This window comes from Lissotriton helveticus, chromosome 9, assembly GCF_964261635.1.
Source record: "Lissotriton helveticus chromosome 9, aLisHel1.1, whole genome shotgun sequence".
NCBI lineage: Eukaryota > Metazoa > Chordata > Amphibia > Caudata > Salamandridae > Lissotriton > Lissotriton helveticus.
In genome coordinates this window covers 606,264,803-606,286,251 of record NC_136070.1, presented here as the reverse complement: position 1 = coordinate 606,286,251, position 21,449 = coordinate 606,264,803, and the positions used below count along the sequence as shown (strand labels likewise).

The following is a 21,449-nucleotide window of genomic DNA, read 5'->3' as shown; positions in this document are numbered from 1 at the left end:
TTTTGACTATGGAATATGCAGAAGTTGTCCATGAGCCTTAATGAATCAACCTAGATCCCAAGTGAGCAGTCTGAGAAGGTAGCACTGTTGGGGTATATGGCACTGCATGATCAGTTCAGTGTGAGCTATTTACACTTAACTAAAGAACCTCAAACCCTGTGCTCTCAATCCAGTACATCATCATGCACTGAACACTGACAACCAGCCCATGTAAAGGAAATAAATACTGTTCTCCTCTGCCTCAGTGTTACGTTTATCTAATTGTCTTCCTGTGGGTCTCCTTTATCCATTGTTTCTGTGGATTTCTCCATCCCCATTTTTTCTCTCTCTTTTACAAAGTCTTAATTATTTTCAGAAGCCTTCTTCCCTTTCCCGTCTTTGTCTTTCACTGGCTCTCTCTTTCACTTTTCCATTCTCTTTGTGAGTTCCCAGTCTCTATGGGGTTCATCCACCCATTTTCCTATTTGGGATTTCATACCCTATCTTATGGAGCTCTTTATTTATTTCTCTTTTTTCAGCAATTTTTTATCACCTCTCTCTGGGCTTGTTTTTTCACCCATTCTGCCTACCTGGGGCCCATACTATAGCTCTCTAAGTCCCATCTTTATTAGTCCCTCAGAGTCTTGTCTTTGCCCCATCTCTCTTGATCTATTTCAAAGGATTTCTTTCACTCTCTCCTAAGTTGTCTAAATGTACCTTTCTCTCTTTGCGCATTCCCCCCCCCCTTTGTTTATTCTCTGACACGGTTTTACTCAACATAATCTACAATCTCTGGCTTCTTTTTTTCTTTTCTTAAATTGCTTTTTTATTTGCATTGTCATAACATAAGCAACAAAAAACATAAGTTGCAGTGTTCTGGCTTCTTTTATTTTCTCTGCACAACATATGTCGATGATGTTCAACAGAAAGAAAATGTTTTGTTTTTCAGCGATCCTTACAAAACTCAAAATTCATATGCTCTCTCTCGTGACTTATCTTCCTTTCTTCCTCATCTTCAAAGGGCGATGTTTTCTCTTATGGGTCGCTTTCATTTTTTATGTGGTTCTCTGTGTTTCTTAGTCTCTCTATTATATTTTCTCTTTGGGGCTCTCTCGTCTTTTGATCTTGTACTCTTTCGTACACCAGAGTGCATTTTTTCCTCTGTGCAAATTAATACATTTTCCATAGCCCTAAGCCAATCCTCCCTCTCACATGCACTCATTTGTGCTCTACAAAGAATACTTTTCCCCCCTCTGTTTATATATTCACATGTAGAGGTGCTTCAGGGTGTCTCTGATTGGTGGTTTTATATTTTCTCTGTTACTTATTTCCCTCTCCTTTGGTCTTCGGGCCTCTCTACTAACCCTCTTCACCAAAGACATCTCTTACAATAACATGTTTTTACATAGTGCTTTGCTCTGCTTTTCCACAGTCTCTCAGGTATTACTGTACAAATTTACCAACCTCAAAAAGATCAAATTATGAATTGACCTTGTTGAGATTCGAATTCATGAACAACAGATCGCAAAAATTCCCTTTTGGTCTCACTGTATCTTCTCTCTCACTTTCTCTCTCTCTCCATAAGTCTTCTTCATTTCTTAGTTCTCTCACTCTTCGTCTTTCTCTCTCTGCCTCACTTACTCTCATGCTTTCCCTTTATCTCCTTCTCGTTATCTTTCTCCCCCTCTGTTTCACTCTCTGTTTTTTCTCCCTCTCTCATACTTTACCCCTTACGCCCTGCTTCTTCTGTCACCTTATTTTTTCTCTAGCTTCTCACATTTGTTTCCCCTCACATTGTTTCACTTTTCAATCAAATGTTTCCCTTCCCCTTTTTCTGCTCTAACTGATGCACCCTCAGCTCTAATTTCATCTTCCACTGTCGCCCTTTTATTTCTGTCTGAAAGTTCAGCCTTCTTTATGTGTAGAGGTCTCACTTTGCACTTGAGACTGAAACTATAAAATAAGGTTACAGTGCCATACCGGAGTAATATGTTACATAACTCAATGGCTGCATCACCTCATGGATAGGCAGCATTCTAATATAACACCGAACATAGGGGCATATTAGCAAGAACCTCGATAGAATTCCAATAGAAGCCCAGGTGAGATGTGCAGAACATCTAACCTGGGCTTCTATTGGAATTCTATAACGCATATTAGCAAGCCCATTATCGCCGTTTTAGCGGCAGTTTCTTGCCGCTAAAATGGCAAAGATTTTACCGAGGTTCTTGCTAATATGCTCCACAGGTTTTAACAACATATTGTCATCTGAAAAATACAAATTGCAGCATCTGTACCTCAACGTTCAAGTATGCACTGGCCGGCACTTTGTGTGCTTGGTGTCTCCGCAAGGTCTACCAAGGAGCTCAGGTCAATGCACATTTCTCCAGCACAAATGCTGCTCTCAAATGGACAGCTGTAAATCTAAGCACATTTATAACATTGTGTCCATGAGCCCTGGGATCCCCCACAAAATGGAAAAGACATTGCACCCCAGGAGGGACTCTTTGTCCGGACAACAAACTTTAACTTAATGGCAAGTAAATGTGTATGTTTTGAGAATAAGAACAGAAGCACTTACCTTAATTAATCCTGGAAAACACTTCATCTTCCTTAAAAGTGTTTATTTCAACTGTCCACTACTGGTTCATTTTTGCAAGTTCTTCTAGTTTTAAGAGGAAAAAAATAGATAAAGTAATTGAGCTTGGAAGTGGCGAGCAGCAAGCATTGCACGTCCTGAAAGTGCTCGCGCTGCCTTCTCAGCACCTCCTCTAAACTGTCTTGATACTGAACTGCTCTGTCAGCTGATGCAGCAGTCATTCACTTATAAAGCACCACAACTCCTGACAAGCAGCCAGACCACCATCGAAACACAGCCTCTCAGAAATAATCTACAATTCAAACCATTGCTCTTCCCTAATGCCTATCTGTGGCCGGTCTATTGCTTTTTGACCTGCCCTTTCCTCTCCCTTCTATTTTCTCTCCAGCAAGTACAAACAGAGAGAGGATGGCGCAGGGCAGATATGAAGAAAAAACTGATCTGACCTGTCAATTTTCCCAGGTCCATGCGTGATGTGCTCCTCCTGCCACACACACACAGGGGCATATTATCAAGGAGGGCGATAAGAGATTATCGCGGCTTTAACGGCCGTTTTCAGCCGCTAAGCGGCAATAATTCTATCGCCCTATTAGCAAGCTGTCGCTAACAGCAGTTAGCGACAGCTTGTAGGCGTTAGCGAGCGGTTTGGGGCCTGCTTTGCATGTCAGCGATATTTATCGCTAATGACATGCAAAGTGGGCGTACCTAACCTGTTAGCGACTAAAAACAATCGCTAACATCGCTATCGCCTATTATCAATGCAGGCGTAGTGATGGAAATATTCACGCTAAGCGCGAATATCTCCAAAAGCTAACGCCTGCTAGACCAGTTCTTAGCCATTATATCCAATGGGACGTGGATATTATGGCTAAGACCCTATTGGCGTTAATGCTTGAATATCGCTGTATTCTCAGCGATATTTATGCATTTTGCCGCTATCGCCGGATATTTTATCGCTTTAGAGATAAACGTTGCTAATAGCACGTTATCTCTGCGATAATATCCAGCGATGCTTGGCGATAAAAAAAAACTCGCTATGCCCATTTAGCGAGAAATATCGCTAGTTGTTGGTAATATGCCCCATAATCTTTTCCGGCGCCTGGCGAGCTCTGTTTGAAGAGTAATAAGATACGTTGTAAGCTTAGAGCAGGCTCCTCACTGCATCTGCTTTAGAACAAGACAGATGCAGCTCTGCACAGACAAGATGACGGGGCTTTATTTATGCCGGTGTTTCCAGGGCTTGGCACCAGCACATATTTCTAAACACCACACATTTTAATTACCTACATGGTTGTGCTTTGTGTCTATTTTATAGTAGAATTCATTAGTGAAGGATTTACTATTCTAATATACCTTTGAAAAACTGCTAAAACTAGCAGTTAGGTACTGCTGACACTGGTATTTGGTAGCAGTGGCAGGAGCTGTGGGTGATGCCACCTGCACTGTACTACAAAGAAGTACTTTGGGCACTCCACTTCATTGTTTTTCACCAATTAAGCAGTAGGGGCCCCCTTCACATAGTGAAGACTGGGGCCCCTTTACAACGCTGGGATGTTCGTTACGCCCCGCTTACCAAACAAATTGCAATAATGAGTTTTTTTAATAAATATCAGCAGGTCAACCCTGCCAATATTTATTAAGTAAAAATGTTCTGTTTTTACTGGAGCATGCAGATTTTGGTGCGGTAAGCAGCAAAATCTACATGTTATTCCCCCAAAACTCATAATTAGCAAGTATTTAATGCACCAGTTAAATTCCGACTCAGCGAAATCAGATTTAACAGGTGCGATAACCAGGATACCAATAGCTGTGCACTTGTAAAAAGGGCCTTAGAAGCAATCACCTGAATGGTTGTGAAAAAACCTGGCATGGATCTGACCATTCTGGTACGACATGAAATACAAGTGTAGCGTGCTGGGCTAGCTCAACATGCCCGCATGGAGGAGCATAGCTCTTCCTCTTACAATGGCATAACAGATAGTTATTCAATCCCAGTTCATGTCAGTAATGATGACAGGTTTTCCCATGTGACAGCTCAGTTGTTTACAATATAGCATGCAAATTTAGGGCGGAATTATGAGTTTGGTGGGAGGACTGCCAGCCCGCCACGGGAGTGGTTTGCAACACACCACCAAGCTGGCGGCCTCCGGACTGCCACATTATGACATCACCATGGAGCTGGGATGAGTATGCCCAGACGTGGGCCCCTTGCGCACTGTGCCACTGGATTCAAGCTAGCCTGGCTGATGGAGAGTAATACCCAGAAACCGCTCCCAGGATGCTTGTTTACGGTCCAGGGAGGGCCTGGCTTGGCAGTCTGGTCTGGACTGTTCCCATGAGGCACAGGGTCAAGACTGATTTGCATATGGCTGGGTCCAAACTGGGGTGGCATGCTGAGCAAAAGAACAATGGATTTAACCTAGATATCTTGACTGGGGGTGAATGTATGATTTATTCAGCATTCCGTCCATCATTTGTTTGCGTAGCACTTTTCACCCTAAGAGGGATGAGTATGCCCAGACGTTGGTCCCTTGCTCACTGTGCCACTGGATTCAAGCTAGCCTGGCTGATGAAGGGTAATACCCAGAAACCTGTCCCAGGAGGCCTGTTTCCGGTCCAGGGAGGACCTGGCTTGGCAGTACAGACTGGACTGTTCACATGAGGCACAGGGTCAAGACTAATTTGAATATGGCTGGGTCCAAACTGGGGTGGCATGGTGAGCAAAAGAACAATGGATTTAACCTAGATCTCTTGACTGGGGATGAATGTATGATTTATTCAGCATTCCGTCCATCGTAGCATGATGTGTCGGCAGCAGCATGCTTCAGCTTTAGGAGAGTGCCTGAACCCAATGCTAGCTGCACTGCTGCACCTCCTGCAAGTCAGGTGCGCTATTTCCATGCACCACGTTGTGCATGGCAAACAGTGTGCCCACCGATAATGTAGGTATAGGGGGCACAACATGGGCCCCAGCCACAGTCCACATGGGCTTATTCACCCTGGTGTCCTCACCATTAAAAGGTCAGCAGAAAGGCATGTCATAATTTCCACGGCGGTGCCCACGCCAGCACTGCCACCATTGTCCGCCGCGTACCCCACCGCCACGGGAACTCGGATCTTAGCGATGGCGGCGGTCTGGAGGGGGTCTCTCCACCCACATTGCAATCCAGTGGTCGAACCGCCAGGTATGTGGGCGGCCAGACAGCCAAAAAAGCAACAGCGGTACCCAGACACCCAGTTCCGTAATCAGGTCCTAATTTCCTAATCATTACTCGCATTGAAAACCACCATGATAACAGGCAACGGTGGAGGGGAAGCTGTTGCACAGTTTAAAGCATGCCTTACTTTTGAAACCTTTTGGGGTACAATCTTGGCAAAAAAAACTATGCAATCGGCATGAAATCAGGAAATCACATTACACGTGCCTTTATCTTCCAGTACTACCTACATGGGTCCTCATTTAGAGAGAGTTGAAAAGAGTCAGAAGTCATGGTAAATATGCGATAGGAACATTGCTGCACAGATAATACGTTGTTGCTATTCAAAATAACTTGTTTTTGAGGCATGGCAACTTTTGTAATATCACTTTTCTGCCCTGGAGAGCAGTGCTTGTTAGAATCAGCAGAAAACTGATGCTAATTTTGCTGATTTAAATGTGCAACACTGTTTCTGCATCTTATTTCTCACTTATATCTAAATTTGGGGGGATTTGATGATAATCCATCTAACAATGCATTTGAATTTGCATTTATGGTATTACAACACACTTTCTAACATCTCTGAGAGAGGACCTCGATGTATAATAGTGAAATTATTTCAAAACTGGAACCTTATCCTTGTACAGAATGTAAGATGGTAACATTTCGCATCTGCAAGAAAACCTTATAATATACCAAATTTCCCAAAAGGTACAGTTTTTCAAAATCGATCCCAGGTGTTACTTCTTTAGCATTTCGGATTACATCCGTACCAAACTGAAGAAGACAGCTTTGCATTTTCAGCGCCCACATTTGTATCAGCAAAGCTTTTTATTGCATCACTTTTGAAGAGGGATGATGGCTTTGTGGCTTGCTGAGAGAGCCAGCCATGTTGTTTCAGCTTTGGTTTCACAAACGGTAAGAATAAACATAATCTGAATGTCATTTGGTACACTTAAAATACATGGCACAGGCTGACCTTAAACCACATTTTAAAAAAAAATTGTGAAGCTGTGTAATATGTTTATGGTGTTGCTGATTTGGTAAATATTTTCATTAAGATATTTATGGCAGATATACATGTGCATGGACTCTGCAACATGTGTTTGAGCATCAAATCATTTTTATTTCAAATGGGGAGCGAAGCTCTGCTCCCAAGTGATTTGACCATACACTAAACAGCAATAACCTGCCGGACACAATAATTAAGCAAAATATTTCGCCATAGTTTTAAAGATGCTCAAAGGGCAGTAGAGCCACGTGATTCCAACCATACATAGCATAATACTCCAATCATAAGGTAATACATCTCATTTAATTCCAGAATCTTTAATGTTTAATGTAGTTCATTCCATAGTGATATGAGTTTATTGCTGTTAGGGTGGAATATGTCATGTACACCCAGGCATTTAGAACGCATGCCTAATTACAATGCAGTCATCACAATGAATGCGTTGTTACATTGTAGACCATTACAACGCAAGTCAATACAACGACTTGCTGTAGGCGGGGGTGCTGGATTTTGGAATAGTATCATTTACTATTCCAACTTCAGTCTGTGCAACAGTAGGGACAGAGTTGGATTCTAAATCTAACACCTTCTGCCCCCTACAGCGAATCGTTGTAACAGCTTGCGTTGTAATGGCATGCGATGTAACAACGCGGTTGTTGTAATGACCACGTTCTAATGGCCTGCGATGTGTAAACATCATTGTAAATGATGTTTACCATTACGGTGACAGTTTACTTTCTCCACCTAAGTTGATTCTCCTTAATCGGCATTGAAAGCACCTTCTCTGTGGTCTTGTCACTGAACTGATTCGATTTGTTTCTGCAACTCACACACAGGTTCCACCTTATCAAATCATTCATCATCACAACGAGGGGGAGATCATGCCCTAGGCCTATACCACAAGGAAGAGTGTCCTGTCCATCAACGACACAATCCACTCCACTCCAAATAGTGCTAATTCCCCCCTCAGCATCGCTGCTCTTAAAGATACTACGCGTCATGGCTTCCTGGGTAACTGTCCTCTCCCGGGTGAGCGCACCTAGCCCAGGATTCTAATGTAGGTGATCAGGAGATGTAAATAGAGCCAAGGGACTCACCACCTCCTCTTCACTACTGTTGGTTACACATGACTGGGCCCAACAGCCCGCCTACCCCTGAATGCCATTTCAGGATTCCGTCACCCAAGTTAAAAAAATCATTAAACCGTTTAAGGTAAGCAGCCAGGTTTGACCCCTCCTTTGAAGCATTTGTCCCTCTTTAATATATGTGAGATAAAGTACACCCGTCATACATTATATGGAAATTACTAGTCATCGTAGTGGTCCGTGACCATATAGAGGAATAAGGTCAAACAGATAATTCTTTTTTAGTGTCATGAAACTTTGAAGTGCCTTGCAATAGCCTTTTAACATACAGCAGAGGGTATTTTATTCCTTATGGTTCATTGTCACACCATCACCCTTCCTACATACAGCATCCTTGGGTCTTGCTCTTTCATATGGAAGAGATAGTGTAGTTGAACATATGAAGAATAACAACAGACTTTTTAATTCAAAATTAAACACACCAAAAATAAATCAGTAATGTGTGGCAAAAACAATTAGAATCAGTTTAATGTAATTCAGATAAAAAAAGCTGGTATCTCAGAATGATTAGTACCATGGAGAGAGATTTTCTTTCTTGTAATCAACTATAGCATGCAATAAATAAACAGTTTGCCATAAAAAATCTCCTTCGTTCTGGTGAGTATTCATTTTAGAAAAATAGATCATAAAAATGAAAAGCTAGTTCTTGTTCTCGTGGTTCAAACTACAGATTCAATGATGCTCTGTAACCTGTCTTCCCCCTTGAGTACTGGCAACAGGCGTTATGACGCCACAACTCAACTGCAATAAATTATTATAGCTGGTCAGCTATATCACAACTCGACTTTAATAAGCAAATTAGAGACAGGTTTTTGAACTTGGTTGCAGGCGCCCATGTATAATGGAGTGTCACTTTTCATTTTAAAGATGGTACAAAGGGTGTACAAATCCACCTTCCCATGAGGGGAGGATGTAGCTTATGGGTTGGACGGACATCGGTAAACCACTGCAGATTTGGTTTGGGGGCTTTCATTATAATGAGGAAATCCATGCTTTACAGGGAACCATGAAATAGTGTGCACATTGAATGGTTCCACGTGAAATATCGTTTTTTATACACCAGTATTCATTTTATTGAATAAAAGCACATTACAAGATTGTTCTATCAGTGACTGCTGAATCGACACTGCTGGATTAAAAAAAAAAAAACCATCATAAGTGAAAATTACATTTGGAATGGGGAATCAATGCAGTCGTGAGGTCTCTTGACATACCAGTAACCAGTTGGAACATTGTCACGGATGTTCGGTCCATCTATGCACTGATTTGAAATGGTACCTCCATGCCGGAGACACCCCTTGCCCTCCCTCCATCTTTTATTTTACTTTTGGAAATAAAGTATTGTATTATTACTATCATTTACTTCTTTTTAGGGGGAGCCCTATGCAGCATTTCCCTGATCCTTACCTTTTGTGTTCCCTTCATCCTTTCCTTTATTAAACTATTGATGCTGCATATTTACTTGCCCCCTTTCTGTTTGTTATGCCTCCAGAGGTTGTTGTTTATTTCTCCGTAGTTTTACTTCATATTTTATAGGGTGGTGGTTTAATTCTCAGATAAAGTATCATCACCATCCAAATCGAGAATTATCCCCATTGTAGGATTAAAGTTTTGTTTTGCTTAAGTTACAGGCACAGAGACCCGAAGCTATGGCAACCAGTAAACTTGAGATGCAATTGCCTTTTATGAGTCACGATCTCCAGTTTACAGCTTTCTGAACGTCAAACCTTGTCAAAGGCCAAATGCTTCACATATTTCTGCAAGAGCAAGAATACAAGCATCCATTATTCCCAGGGTCATAACAGATTTCCACAGCTACCTGACAAAATTCAGTTGTTAAAATCTGATATTAAAGGGGCCATGCAGTATAGAGAACAAACTGTTCTCTTTACCCAGTTCTCCATCTCTCAAAATCATCAACAATAGGCATTCTAGAATGTTGCTTTGTTTGGTGATGTCAGCATGGGGTTTAAGATGTATTGTGACATCATTCACTCGATGGCCCCTTAAGCGGGTTACTCCTTTCTCACCCCATTATGCAACGCCTTTTTGGATGACCAGTCAGAGAAGGAATGCTATGAATGAGCTCACTGACCACACCCCCTTTTGTACAGCTTATGTTATTAGTGGTTCCTTGCCAGTGAATAAAGCTTGTCTTGCATTGCCTCTATAGGAGAATTTAGGGTTACGTAGGTTGCTGTAACATTAGGCCGCATGTATCAAAAAGACATTTTCTACAGAATCGCTAATTGGCAATCGCAAAATGCTATGTATGTAAGTAATTGTCAAAGATTTAGCAATTCCTTCATATTACCAAATAGCGATTAGGTAAATAGGTAATTGCTATTTGGTAATACTATTCCATTCGTCCTATGGGCCTAGAGGCCCAAAGGTGTTATCGGTTTTGCGCTAGCCAATATGCAATTACCTAATTGGTAATAGTAAATTAGGTAATGCAAAGCCTAGGTTGTCCAGGAGACTAAGGCTCCCTGAAGCTCCCAAAAAAGAAATATACACATGTAAAGCTCACACATTGCCTAGGGGCATGTGTGCGCCACTTGGCACTTTGGAGAATACATTTTTGTGCATTTTTCAAAATTCGCACATGGTTACCATCGACTTGGAGTTGATGGTAATATCTTTTTCTTAACACCTTAACTGCGGTGGCAATTCTGCTGCGGTGCGGGCGTTCTGATGAGTGGGCGGGGCAGCGTCGTCCAACGGACGTGCGCAGCACTACAGCGGTAGTGCTCGTGACGGCCGCAACGAAAGGGTTAAATGCACAGTTTGTATTCATAAAATGCTTGGTACATGTGCTAAGGTAATCACAAATTGTGATTCCCTATTTGTAGTTGCAATTCTAAGTAATCACGAGTTTTGCGATACCTACAATTGCGACTACAAAGCCTTTCATACATCTTGAAAGTCTATTTTGTATTCGCAAACGGACGAAATTACTGATTCGCTCCATTTGTGAATGCAAAATTGTTTGATTCAAGTGGCCCATTGTCTTGTCGTGTAACCTAGTCAAAAAGAAATGGACATACCTGGGCGGCTAGGACACAACACTTTCTTTCTGAGAATGGAATTAATATTGGTGACCCATACTGCAGGGCCGGCTCTAGGCTCATGGTGGCCCTGGGCAGGGAGCGTAAGTAGGGGGCCCGGAAGAGGGGGTCCGGGCGGGGCGGAGCACGCAGGCCAGTAAAGAGGGGAGGGGGTCAGGGTGTTTAGAAGTGGAACAGAGCCGGAGGCCGCCAAATCCCTGCCAGGGGCCACCACGCAAATATGTATCCATCCTCAGAGGATTAATATATTAAGGATATATATTGGCGTGGTGGCCCCTGGGGTTTGGTGGCCCTGTGCAGGTGCACAGCTTGCACATGCCTAAAGCCGGCCCTGCATACTAGACTGGTAGACCAAGCAGAGGCTTGTCACAATTTAATGGCACGCTCTTCTGGACTGAGAAATGATGGAAGTGGATCTGATGTAGTGAAGTGGTGTGCATGAGTTGCGATATCTGAAGTACAGCTGTGGGATGGGGCATGTCCATTTGGCGGACCACCACATGGCCATATTGCTCTAACTATGCCTGGTTTCGTGGAGGACCTAGATTGTTCCAGGCTTCACATTAGGTTTAAGAGTGGTCAGTAAAAGGAGGACTAACTGCCTGAGAATGAGGGACGCCTTCAATAAGAGGTGTAAGTGCCAAAAAGTAGGGAATTGTGATTTAAAATGCAGACGCGGGGAGGGGTGATGACATGAGAGGACTGGGGCAATGTGGATAGAAAAAGCCAGTCTCCTTGATAGGTATCCTCCAATTGACAGGTGTAGGATAAAAAAATGAATGTGTCACACATGACTCAGCCGCACAAATTCTCCTCAATCTCTCCCCGAGAACACATATGTCCTCTCATCTGACAGCTCTTCTCTGGTTTTCCATAAAAAAGGATCCTTTTTAAGTCTACGGTCCTTGTCCACAAAGCTTTGCATGCTTTAGGAGCCAGATGCCTAGGAGAGAGGATTCACAAATATGTCCCTTCCAGAAATGTACGCTCCTCCTATGAGTGTTTGGCATAAGTTCCCAAAATTCTGCGGGTCAGAGCAGGAGGCAGATCCTTCGCCAAACTTGTGCCTGCCACATGGAATAAACTTTTGGAATCAGGCCCAGAATTTATTTCTCTCACATCCATTTTGTTGCATGTACAAAACCATATCCAAATCTCTTCCAGACACATTTTAATCCAATTGATTTTTAATATCCGTATTTGCAGCTTCATAGCTTTGAATGCTATGTTCAGTGGACGTCTGCAAAGGCACTGTTTAATTGCATAAAAAACATAAGCTCAGGGGCCCAAACATTTTTTTTTGTAGCCCGATGTGCTGACAAATGCTGCGGCTGTGAATTCAAAGTTTGACTAGTGTTTCTTCCACCATGTTCCTCTTTGTTCCATCCCCTAAACTTCTTGTCTCCTTACCTCACCCTGATGGTGAAAAATAAGTTCTGGAATTCAAAAATGAGTGCTGGCGCTTACCACCTGCAACCATTGGTGCAGATTAAGCCACATACACAGACTTTTGGAAGCCTTGCCTGCATCTGATTTACTGAAAGATGTATCTGCCCAGTTCTCTCATATGCTCCCTCAATGCCCATATCCTTCCGCTGATCCAGACCAAAATATTTTCTAAACTAAGAGAGTTATTTCCAAGAAATAACTTTTGCTTGTTAGTATGAGCTGCTACTTTTGAAACATAAATCTATCCTGTGTTGTGTGTGAGTACAAATGAGACCTTTCCATCTTTATGTAATTATACGTTTCTAAGGAAAATCAGGAGGTGTATTGACTTGTAAGTTCTTGAGGCAGGTGATTTTTAAGAGATTGTGAACAGGTTCTGACCTTTAGGAAGGAAGTCACTAATTGGAAAGTTACTATATGTATAGTATCTGCTTGTTCCCATGTTAAACCTATGCTCTTCAGGAATTGTTGCAAACCCCATTTGATATGGGTGCTACTTTAAGGCCACAAAAACTCAGAATGTTATTTTTTCATGACCCTAAAGTCTAACAATTTGCCGGCATTCTACTATGGAGAGCCAACGCTGTGATTGGTACACCATAAAAGTTGTGTATGTTCCCCAAGCCCAATGACACTAGAGCACATAGAAATGGCCTGTCCCGTTTTAATATCCTTTCTTCTTCTTCTGCAGCCCAGCACGTGATCTCGGAAGCCAAAGGTCCATGCTATAGGATCTTGCGGGACGGTGGATGTTCTCTCCCCATCCTGAGGAACATCACTAAGCAGATCTGCTGCTGCAGCCGCGTTGGGAAAGCCTGGGGCAAGGGCTGTGAGCGGTGTCCGGCCCATGGATCAGGTAAAGGGAAATCATCTTTCTGTTGTTGTGATAGGTTGTTGCTGTGTCCTCCACCACCTATAGATAGAGTGTAGGAGCGAATGTGGGAGTCCTCAATAACTCCCACGTGTTATGTTATGGAAACTTAATATAGCGCAGTGAATCACCTCCGCAGGGGTATATCTGTGCTGAAGCGCAATTCCTGAAAAAAGAGGAAAAGAAGAAAAGGCTGTACCCTAGAGACATGGTGTGTAAAGCAGGGCTTTTGCAGCATCAGCTACTATGCCTCCCTAATGCACAGTAGAGACCAACAACTGGTTAGCTAAACAACTAAAATATTGGGTGTTATATAGGCAGAAACCCTTCACCAAACAGCTCTAATGCAAACCATTTTGTTTCGCACCCAGAGTCTATCAGTTAATCAAAAAATACACCAAAACGGTTTGGTTGTCTCTTACAATGATCTCTTGCAAGAGGTAGAGAGTGTCACAGATACCTCTTTCGCAGACGCGTATGTTGTTTTTTGTATTCATCCTAAACATATAGAACATACAAAAATACATCATTATAGTATCAAGTACTAATATGTAGTTACAGTTGTCAATCAAAAATGATATTAAAGGCTGTATCAGGATTAGTCATTGAATTAAGGACAAATCCCAACAGCCAGGTGGGGCAGGATCAAAAACTAAAGAGGAAAAAGAGGTTGCAGCACTAATCTAGGAATTACACTCCCCCCAGGATGACACCTCGAAACAAAGGATGAAGAGTGGGTGTGATCCATAGGGCAGTAGACTATATATTTAAAGGCCACTAGACGGCACCTCAGAGACAATATACAATTGTATGGTGTGGGGGGCATGAGATGGCTCTTAACAAAGCCCGTGGGGTACGGGGGAGGCAGGAGGACACCCAAGTTTTGGTGTAAATCAGTAGAAATGTCAATGTTGGGATGATGTGCCTTCAGTGTGGCCTATTATCATCTTTTGGGTGCTTAGTGAAGTCATAGAGTATTGAATCCCAGTATATTGCTAAGGGATGTTTACACAAGCCTCTCTTTCCTTCCCTCTGTAAAGCCACACTTTCTGCCTCTGTCCTACTCATGACCGAGTCTCCACTCCAGTGTGTGACCGTGAGGGAAACGAGAAACTTCCATCTCATCACAATCACCTATTAGGCTAGTATTAGAGCTAAGTCAATGAATTTGGTGGAGTCTTTTTTTGTTTTTGGGTTTGTGAAAAAGCCCTAATAGGCTACTTGCCTCTGTGGAGGCATCAGGGAGCTCTCTGTTGCCATCACAATGTCAGCTAGCATCACTCGCCAACACGTCCAGAACATGTGAAATATATCTGCCGGGGAGGCCTTGCATCTAGGACAGGCATCAACTAGACCAGGAAATATTAGATGCAGTCCGTGAGGGATATGCACGGTTTGTGCAGTTTGTAGAATTATATATATATATACATATATATTACCTACTGGCGGTCGCCAGTAGGTAGTTATAGTTAGGACCTAGTTTCCATAGGAAATCCACACCATTCTATTTGGAATAACTTTGGCGCTGGTGGACGATTCTTCGCAAATTTCTCCAAGAAAATGGCTTGCTTGGCTCCGCTCCTTCTGTGAAAGTTTGGGGGTGATTCGTCAAGTGGGTGCCGAGAAAAAAGGGGGGGTCCCAAAACGTGTTTTCCCCATGCAATTTCCCATAGGGACCTTTAGCCAGGGCTACAGCCCGAACGGCTGAACGAATTACACCAAATATGGCAGAGAGGTAGAGTTAGGTTCGCAGATTGTGCTTTTTGTTAAATGCTGAAAATCCGTTCAGTAGTTCCTGAGAAAATCAAAAGTAAAATCAAAGCGATATCTAGAGATGAAGTACAGAACGCGTACCAAAATCTGTAAAATTACGAGCACAAGCTGCATGCTGATTGGATGTCAACTGTCTGTCAACACTCCAAACCAGGAAGTGTTGGCAGCCATCTTGTGCCTCGGTAGCACCGAGTCACAAGAAAACAGTAAATGAAAGTTGAAAAATAAGTAAGGGGATAGGGTAGAAACATGTTGATCCTCTAGGCCTGCTCAGGGGGTCCCACGTGGATGTTTAGGCACAAAAATTAATTTTTTTTAAGAAGTAAAAACCGTGTGGTACGCGTATTGTACTCGTACGCGGAGGAAAAGGAAAATAAAAACTAGAAGTCCGTTTTATTCTTAATTAGCTCCCGGGGGCAATTTTTTTCTATAATGGGGGGCTTGGAAGTGTCCAAGAGGAACAAAAGAATGAAAAAAAAAACTAATGTCGAGGACAGCGATGTTCTTGCTGCCTGCGTTTTATCAGGTCAATAGATTGTTTCCCATAACACAAAAGTTTATAGCAATAAATGCATAGAATTTAAACTTCACCAAAATCAGGATTAATTTGTGGGTGTGGAGTGCTTGCTGAAAATGCTGCTGCAGCAGTTGATGTGTTTGGTGCAGTAGCAGGTGGGTTGTCCTTCAACCTATGTGTTGCAGCTCGAGCAAAGTTGTTGGGGTGTAAGTTCTTCACGTGTCGCTCCATATTTGGCTTATCCACAGTATCATAACGTTATTTTTTAGCCTGTTTAAGTTTGAGGTTTACATGAAATAGTATGCTATAGGCAGATATGGATCTTTAGGCAGCGCTTATCTCCATGAAGGTTGGTTATTATCATTTACATATAGGTGCATGAGGATGGGAAAAGAAGTCTATCTGAATGGCGAGTATTGCACAATAGCACCAGATCACTCCTTAATTTGTAGACACATACTATTTCATGGCTCTTGTAAACAAGATGCGCCTAATTTGGCCTGAGTTTTGAAAGGCACTCCGACACCTGCTATCATACCAACGTTCCGTTTACTGGAAACGTGAGTTATTTAATTTGAAATAAGGCAGATTGTTGTGCAATGTTAGCAGGCATCGGTTATTTGCTATAAAAAAGTTGTGTTTACTCCTCTGCATGGGAAGCTGGATGGTTCTATCTGGCCGTTGATTCCGACCTTGAAAGCAGAGTCAACCAAATGAGCCGTATAAGAGCGCTATTGTCTCAAAAAGAGGTCGCTCTTACATCTGGTAGAGAAACATTTGTCCTTCACGTGGCAAATACCCACACTGAAGTACATGCATTATTAAATACTGACCTGTCCTTGTATTTTGGGGAGTTAATTTAGACTATCTTTAATGCGTCCTTGACTACGGAGTTACTTTACTTTTTTAAAGTTATAAGCAGTGGCATTGAGGCTTCTTTTCAAACTATATTTGGTGTCTTGTCTGCATTTTTCCATTTGATTTTTTCCATCATCGTTGGTGGATTCCCCTTAATACTCGCATTAGTTGCCGGTGTGCTTCTATTAATTTGGTTCCTTAAATATGGATGCACATCCTGCAGCACACGACAATATTTCTCGGTTGTTGCTGGTGCGCAACCGAATGCTTACTTATTACGGAGCACTGCCTCTGGCTACATTGAGTGCAGTTTATGGATTATCGTTTCGATTTTCCTTTTTCACCTGTGTTCAACCTGTCTTCCATTGCCTGAGCTGCGATTTCGACTTGTCCCTGGATTTGTGTCTCTGCAGTACGGTGTCTCCCAACGCGGATTATGACCAGCTGATGAGCCCCTTAGTGGTTCATGACTTGCTCTTTTCTGGCGGCGGGATTATGGCCTTAGCAGTGATACATGGAATAATGGGACGTTGGAATGTCTTGGCAGCGGCGCATGACTTCTTGGCACGCAGTTACATTGAAGATGACCCGAGTTTTCCTCCGATGGTGATAAAGGCTCCAGTCGTTGAGGAACATGTATGTTCATTCCCACTATTGAATTGGATGGCTGAAATGACTTGGAGGCTGTTGCTACATACTGTGCTTATACGCTGTTGGAGTAAGACTCTTTGATATTTCTTCCTATTCTTTATTATATTAGTTACTGCTTTCTATGAAACAGCAAATAATTTTTTGGGGAAATATGAACTTGACGCTCTCTTTGGAACTCTACCTCCTCGCCTGGTGGCTCACCTGATTTCGCCCTCGTTGGACTTCCCTCTGTTTCTCCCTTGTTGCGGGGGGCTTGTTACTGCTGTGGGGACTGCTGCGTGCCTTCGGCCTCGGTGCACCTTCCATCCCGCGGACCGCGCGTTGCCCTGGACTTCGATTCCCAGAGGACAGCGCGGTCTCGCAAGAGGCATGCAGCAGGTCTCACGCCCCCGGGGCTTGAAAATCGAGCGCGGGACGCTCTCTTTGGAACTCTACCTCCTCGCCTGGTGGCTCACCTGATTTCGCCCTCGTTGGACTTCCCTCTGTTTCTCCCTTGTTGCGGGGGGCTTGTGACTGCTGTGGGGACTGCTACGTGCCTTCGCTTCGGCGCACCTTCCATCCTGCGGACCGCGCGTTGCCCTGGACTTCGATTCCCAGAGGGCAGCGCGGTCACGCGAGAGGTGTGCAGCAGGTCTCCCGCCCCCAGGGGCTTGAAAATCGAGCGCGGGCTCCCACGGCGGGGGACGCGCGTGGGCTCACCTGGGCCAAGGGCGGGCCCGTCCTTGCCCGTCTGTGACCGTCTGTGGCCGGCTTTTGTTTTCTGAACATATAATCTGCTCCCAGCAAAAAGTGCTCTGTGGAACCCAGCAATCTTTGTATCTGTCAGGAGGTAGGATAATTTTCAGTCTCCATCATGGGAAAAAGGGAAATTCACTTGCCCCAAACCCTCTAGGGGCAATAAGTTGACTGCTGACTCTCAGCAAACCCTATTGACCTATTTAACTGGGGCGGTAGGAGTCTCTATGTGAGGGTCAGGCTGGACCACCTCTCATCCAGAATGGCTAACATAGAGGACCTCCTTAGTACTAAGTTAAATCAACCAGCACCAGCAACCCAAAACTTGAAAAGCTGCGATAAAACCAGCACGCACACTAATATCCTTGTAGGGAATCCACACTTTTCACCAACTTTGGCTACTGCAAACTGGGGGGTATCCAACGCGATAGATAACAGAGCCTCCAATGATAACGGACATATCGCAAATAAAGATAAACGGGCTCACCACTTGCTCACCATTTCGGCATCTGACTGTAACAGAAGACCCATAAGTCCTTTGGTTAATACATCTCAGGCGCAAGTAACATCTCTCCCCAACGCACACCAACAAGTCCATCCAAACACACTTTTTTCTAGAAATCCACCTGCCATTGATTCTCACTTAGATCTCCCCCCGGAAGCCACTCCCTACATAATTGTATTGGGTAATGTACCAAAAAAAAACACCGGGGAAGAGGAATCATGGTCATCGCTCAAAAACAAATCGCTACATTGGTTGAGTACCAGGGTGGGCTTGAATAGACAGTTCTTTCACGAATTTAAGATGGTTAGACGAGTTCATTGGGTGGGCCCAAGGGAAAAATGTTAACAGGAGACTGCATTGTTATGACTTTTGCCTCACCACTGTTAGTAAATGAAATCTTGAGGAAAGGCGCAAATCACTTAATCAAACCTGTTGGGATTAATATTGTACCGTTAGGGTACTTTTATCCTCCTCGAAGAAACTACGAGTCCCCCCAATTGGAGAAACTCACATAGCCACCAAATTCAATCACAGTCCATCCCTACTCACAATAGATTCAATGTCCTCTCAGGCTTGGATGACAATGAATGACTGAAAACTATGGACATCCCAACTGGGGGACCATTGCCTGCTGATACTAACCCGAGTCCGAGTCAATCTGTAATGCACACATCAGATAACTCTTATGGTGGTCCTATTGTAGCTAACCTTCTAGACTTAAACCGCTACCTCTGGCGCCAACTAAAGCCCCAGACGTGGTGGGGTTCCATTCAAGTGGGGCAGAGAATGAAGCAGAGCTGATAACACCTATAGCAAACCCAGAGTTAACCCCCCATGCACCGACTGATCAGCCCAAATTTAAAGCCTTACAACTCGATATTGTATTTTGGAACGTAGCGGGGCTTCGTTCCAGACTGACAATTGATTCCTGGCTAGAATTGGTGGGGAAACATAACATTGTATGCCTTCAAGAGACCTGGGGTCTTGCTCCCCAATTCACCTTGAGGGCTATAAGACCTACTTTTTGAATGCCCTGCATTCTGTCTCGGGAAGGCCGAACGGGGGTCTAATAACGTATATCTCAAATAATATCGCATTCAAGGACATAGTCGCGTTGAGGTTAGATAGTAACTATCAAATTCTTAAGCTAACTGTAAGTAAGACGTCCACTTACTTCTTGGTAAATTTTTATAATAATCTCAATTCAGCTGATTTAATTGTTGTTTTAAATAATATTTCTTCTTTAATTGCGGAACAAGTATTTAAACAACATGTTTAATTTGATCTGGGGTGGAGATTTTAATATACAACTTTGCAAAGATAATAATAGCAAAAAGTGCAGAATCCAGGACGAGTGTGAGAATAATTTAACACATTTTTCTCATACCAACATTGGTAACCGCATGAATGAGATACTGTTTGCCCTGGAGTTGGGCTTTGCCAATGAACTGGTAACCTCTTTAGTCCCATTTCCCCCCCACATTCAACAGAAGGGGGCTTTCCAGTACAATCGATTTTATACTTGCCTCTTAAGCTATGGGACCCATTACGCATACGTTTTCCACAATCAAAAAGGCAATTAGCGATCATTTCCCCAATAGCTTCTCACTCCTTATGGCAACCGTTTTAGAGAAGCCCAATCCATTGAGTCTTCTGAAACAACAAACTTTGACTTTAGATAGATTAAATGGTTTTTCCATAAAATGGGCAAAAACTGACCCAGCCTTAATTACAGCGAAAGTGGTCAAACGAGCATTGCCCCTAATTGAAATATGTCTTAACCCTGACTCTCCCCATGAAAAAATACTGTCTAGCTATATAAACATCACTAGAATCGTACAAGAAGAGTTATTTCACAAACTAAATAAAAAAGGGACCTGCAAAAAAGGGTGGTTTAATACGGAGTGCACGAAAGCTCATTTTAGACTAAAAACTGCACTCCATAAGCCTAAACGGGAGAAAGAAGAAATTATTATGCTTAGAAAGGCCTATAATGCAGCCTTAAAAAGGCGCAAAATTGAACTAAAAACGGATTATGGGACCAACTTCATATGAGCTGCACAATGAATGACAGTGCGACTTTCTGGAGAGTGGTCAAATCCCCCTTTCTCTCAGACACGAATGTAGCCCCCAAGATAGAAGTAGCAGTGGATGCTAAAACTTGGGTTAACCATTTTTCCCAAATATTCAGCCCACCCTCACATGTAAATTCTGAGCAAGTTGACAATGACGGGTGGGAATCTTTCCCCGATCGGCAAGTCTACCCGATCCTATTAACATTTACACATTCACAGGTGACTTACGCCCTGATGGCCTCCAAAGGTGGGAAAGCACCAGGCCCCGATGGGGTCCCGGTGGATCTTTTTAAACGCAATTTGGACTTATGGTCCCCCATCCTTACTAGAGTTCTCGAAGCTGCCATCACTGCAGGCTTAGTTAAATCATGGTCTACCTCAATCTTGGTACCCATCTTCAAAAAGGGTGATCGAAACAGTCCAACATGCTACAGACCTATATCCCTTTTAGACTCCCTTGGTAAGGTCGCTGGCCGTATCGTTTTAGAACGTCTCCAGGATTGGCCAATGACAATAATATAATCTTTGACTTACAGTACGGGTTCTGAGAGGGTCTAGGAACTGTGGGGCAAGCCCTTAACCTCTCCCTTTTGATGGGGAAATATGTGCGAGCCAAAGGGGGGTATCTAGATATGGCCTATGTTGACCTGACTGCGGCCTTTGACTGCGTTAGTCATAAGAAACTGTGGTCGATCCTCTTCGCAATGGGCGTAGATCCACCCTTGGTAAGTTTCCTCCGAGAACTGTACTCGGACGCATCAGCAAGAGTAAGGTTTGGACTCAGGGGGGAACTTACCAAATCTTTCGGAGTGGTGAAGGGGGTCAGACAAGGCTGTGTTCTGGCTCCCTTCTTATTTAATTTATACACCAACGGGCTGGAAGCAGCTAAGCTGGAGTCAGGACCTGCCTACCATTGGCCGACGCCCAATACCGACATTACTATATGCCGACGACGCTGTGATCATGGCAAGAACCCCCTTGCAGCTCCAGTGTCTTCTAGATAAATATCGCAGTT

The 21,449-nt window shown here is 43.4% G+C and overlaps 1 protein-coding gene across 5 annotated transcripts in view; it reads left to right on the top strand.

Annotated features, from left to right (window-relative positions):
• LTBP4 (latent transforming growth factor beta binding protein 4) overlaps nt 1-21,449 on the top strand; it is a 1,311,633-nt gene that overhangs the window by 1,036,817 nt on the left and 253,367 nt on the right. For all 5 annotated transcript variants that reach the window (XM_078660636.1, XM_078660634.1, XM_078660635.1 and 2 more), the window contains one exon: nt 13,141-13,305. In XM_078660636.1, the coding sequence (XP_078516762.1) occupies nt 13,141-13,305 (165 nt within the window). The remainder of the gene's footprint in view (nt 1-13,140; nt 13,306-21,449) is intronic.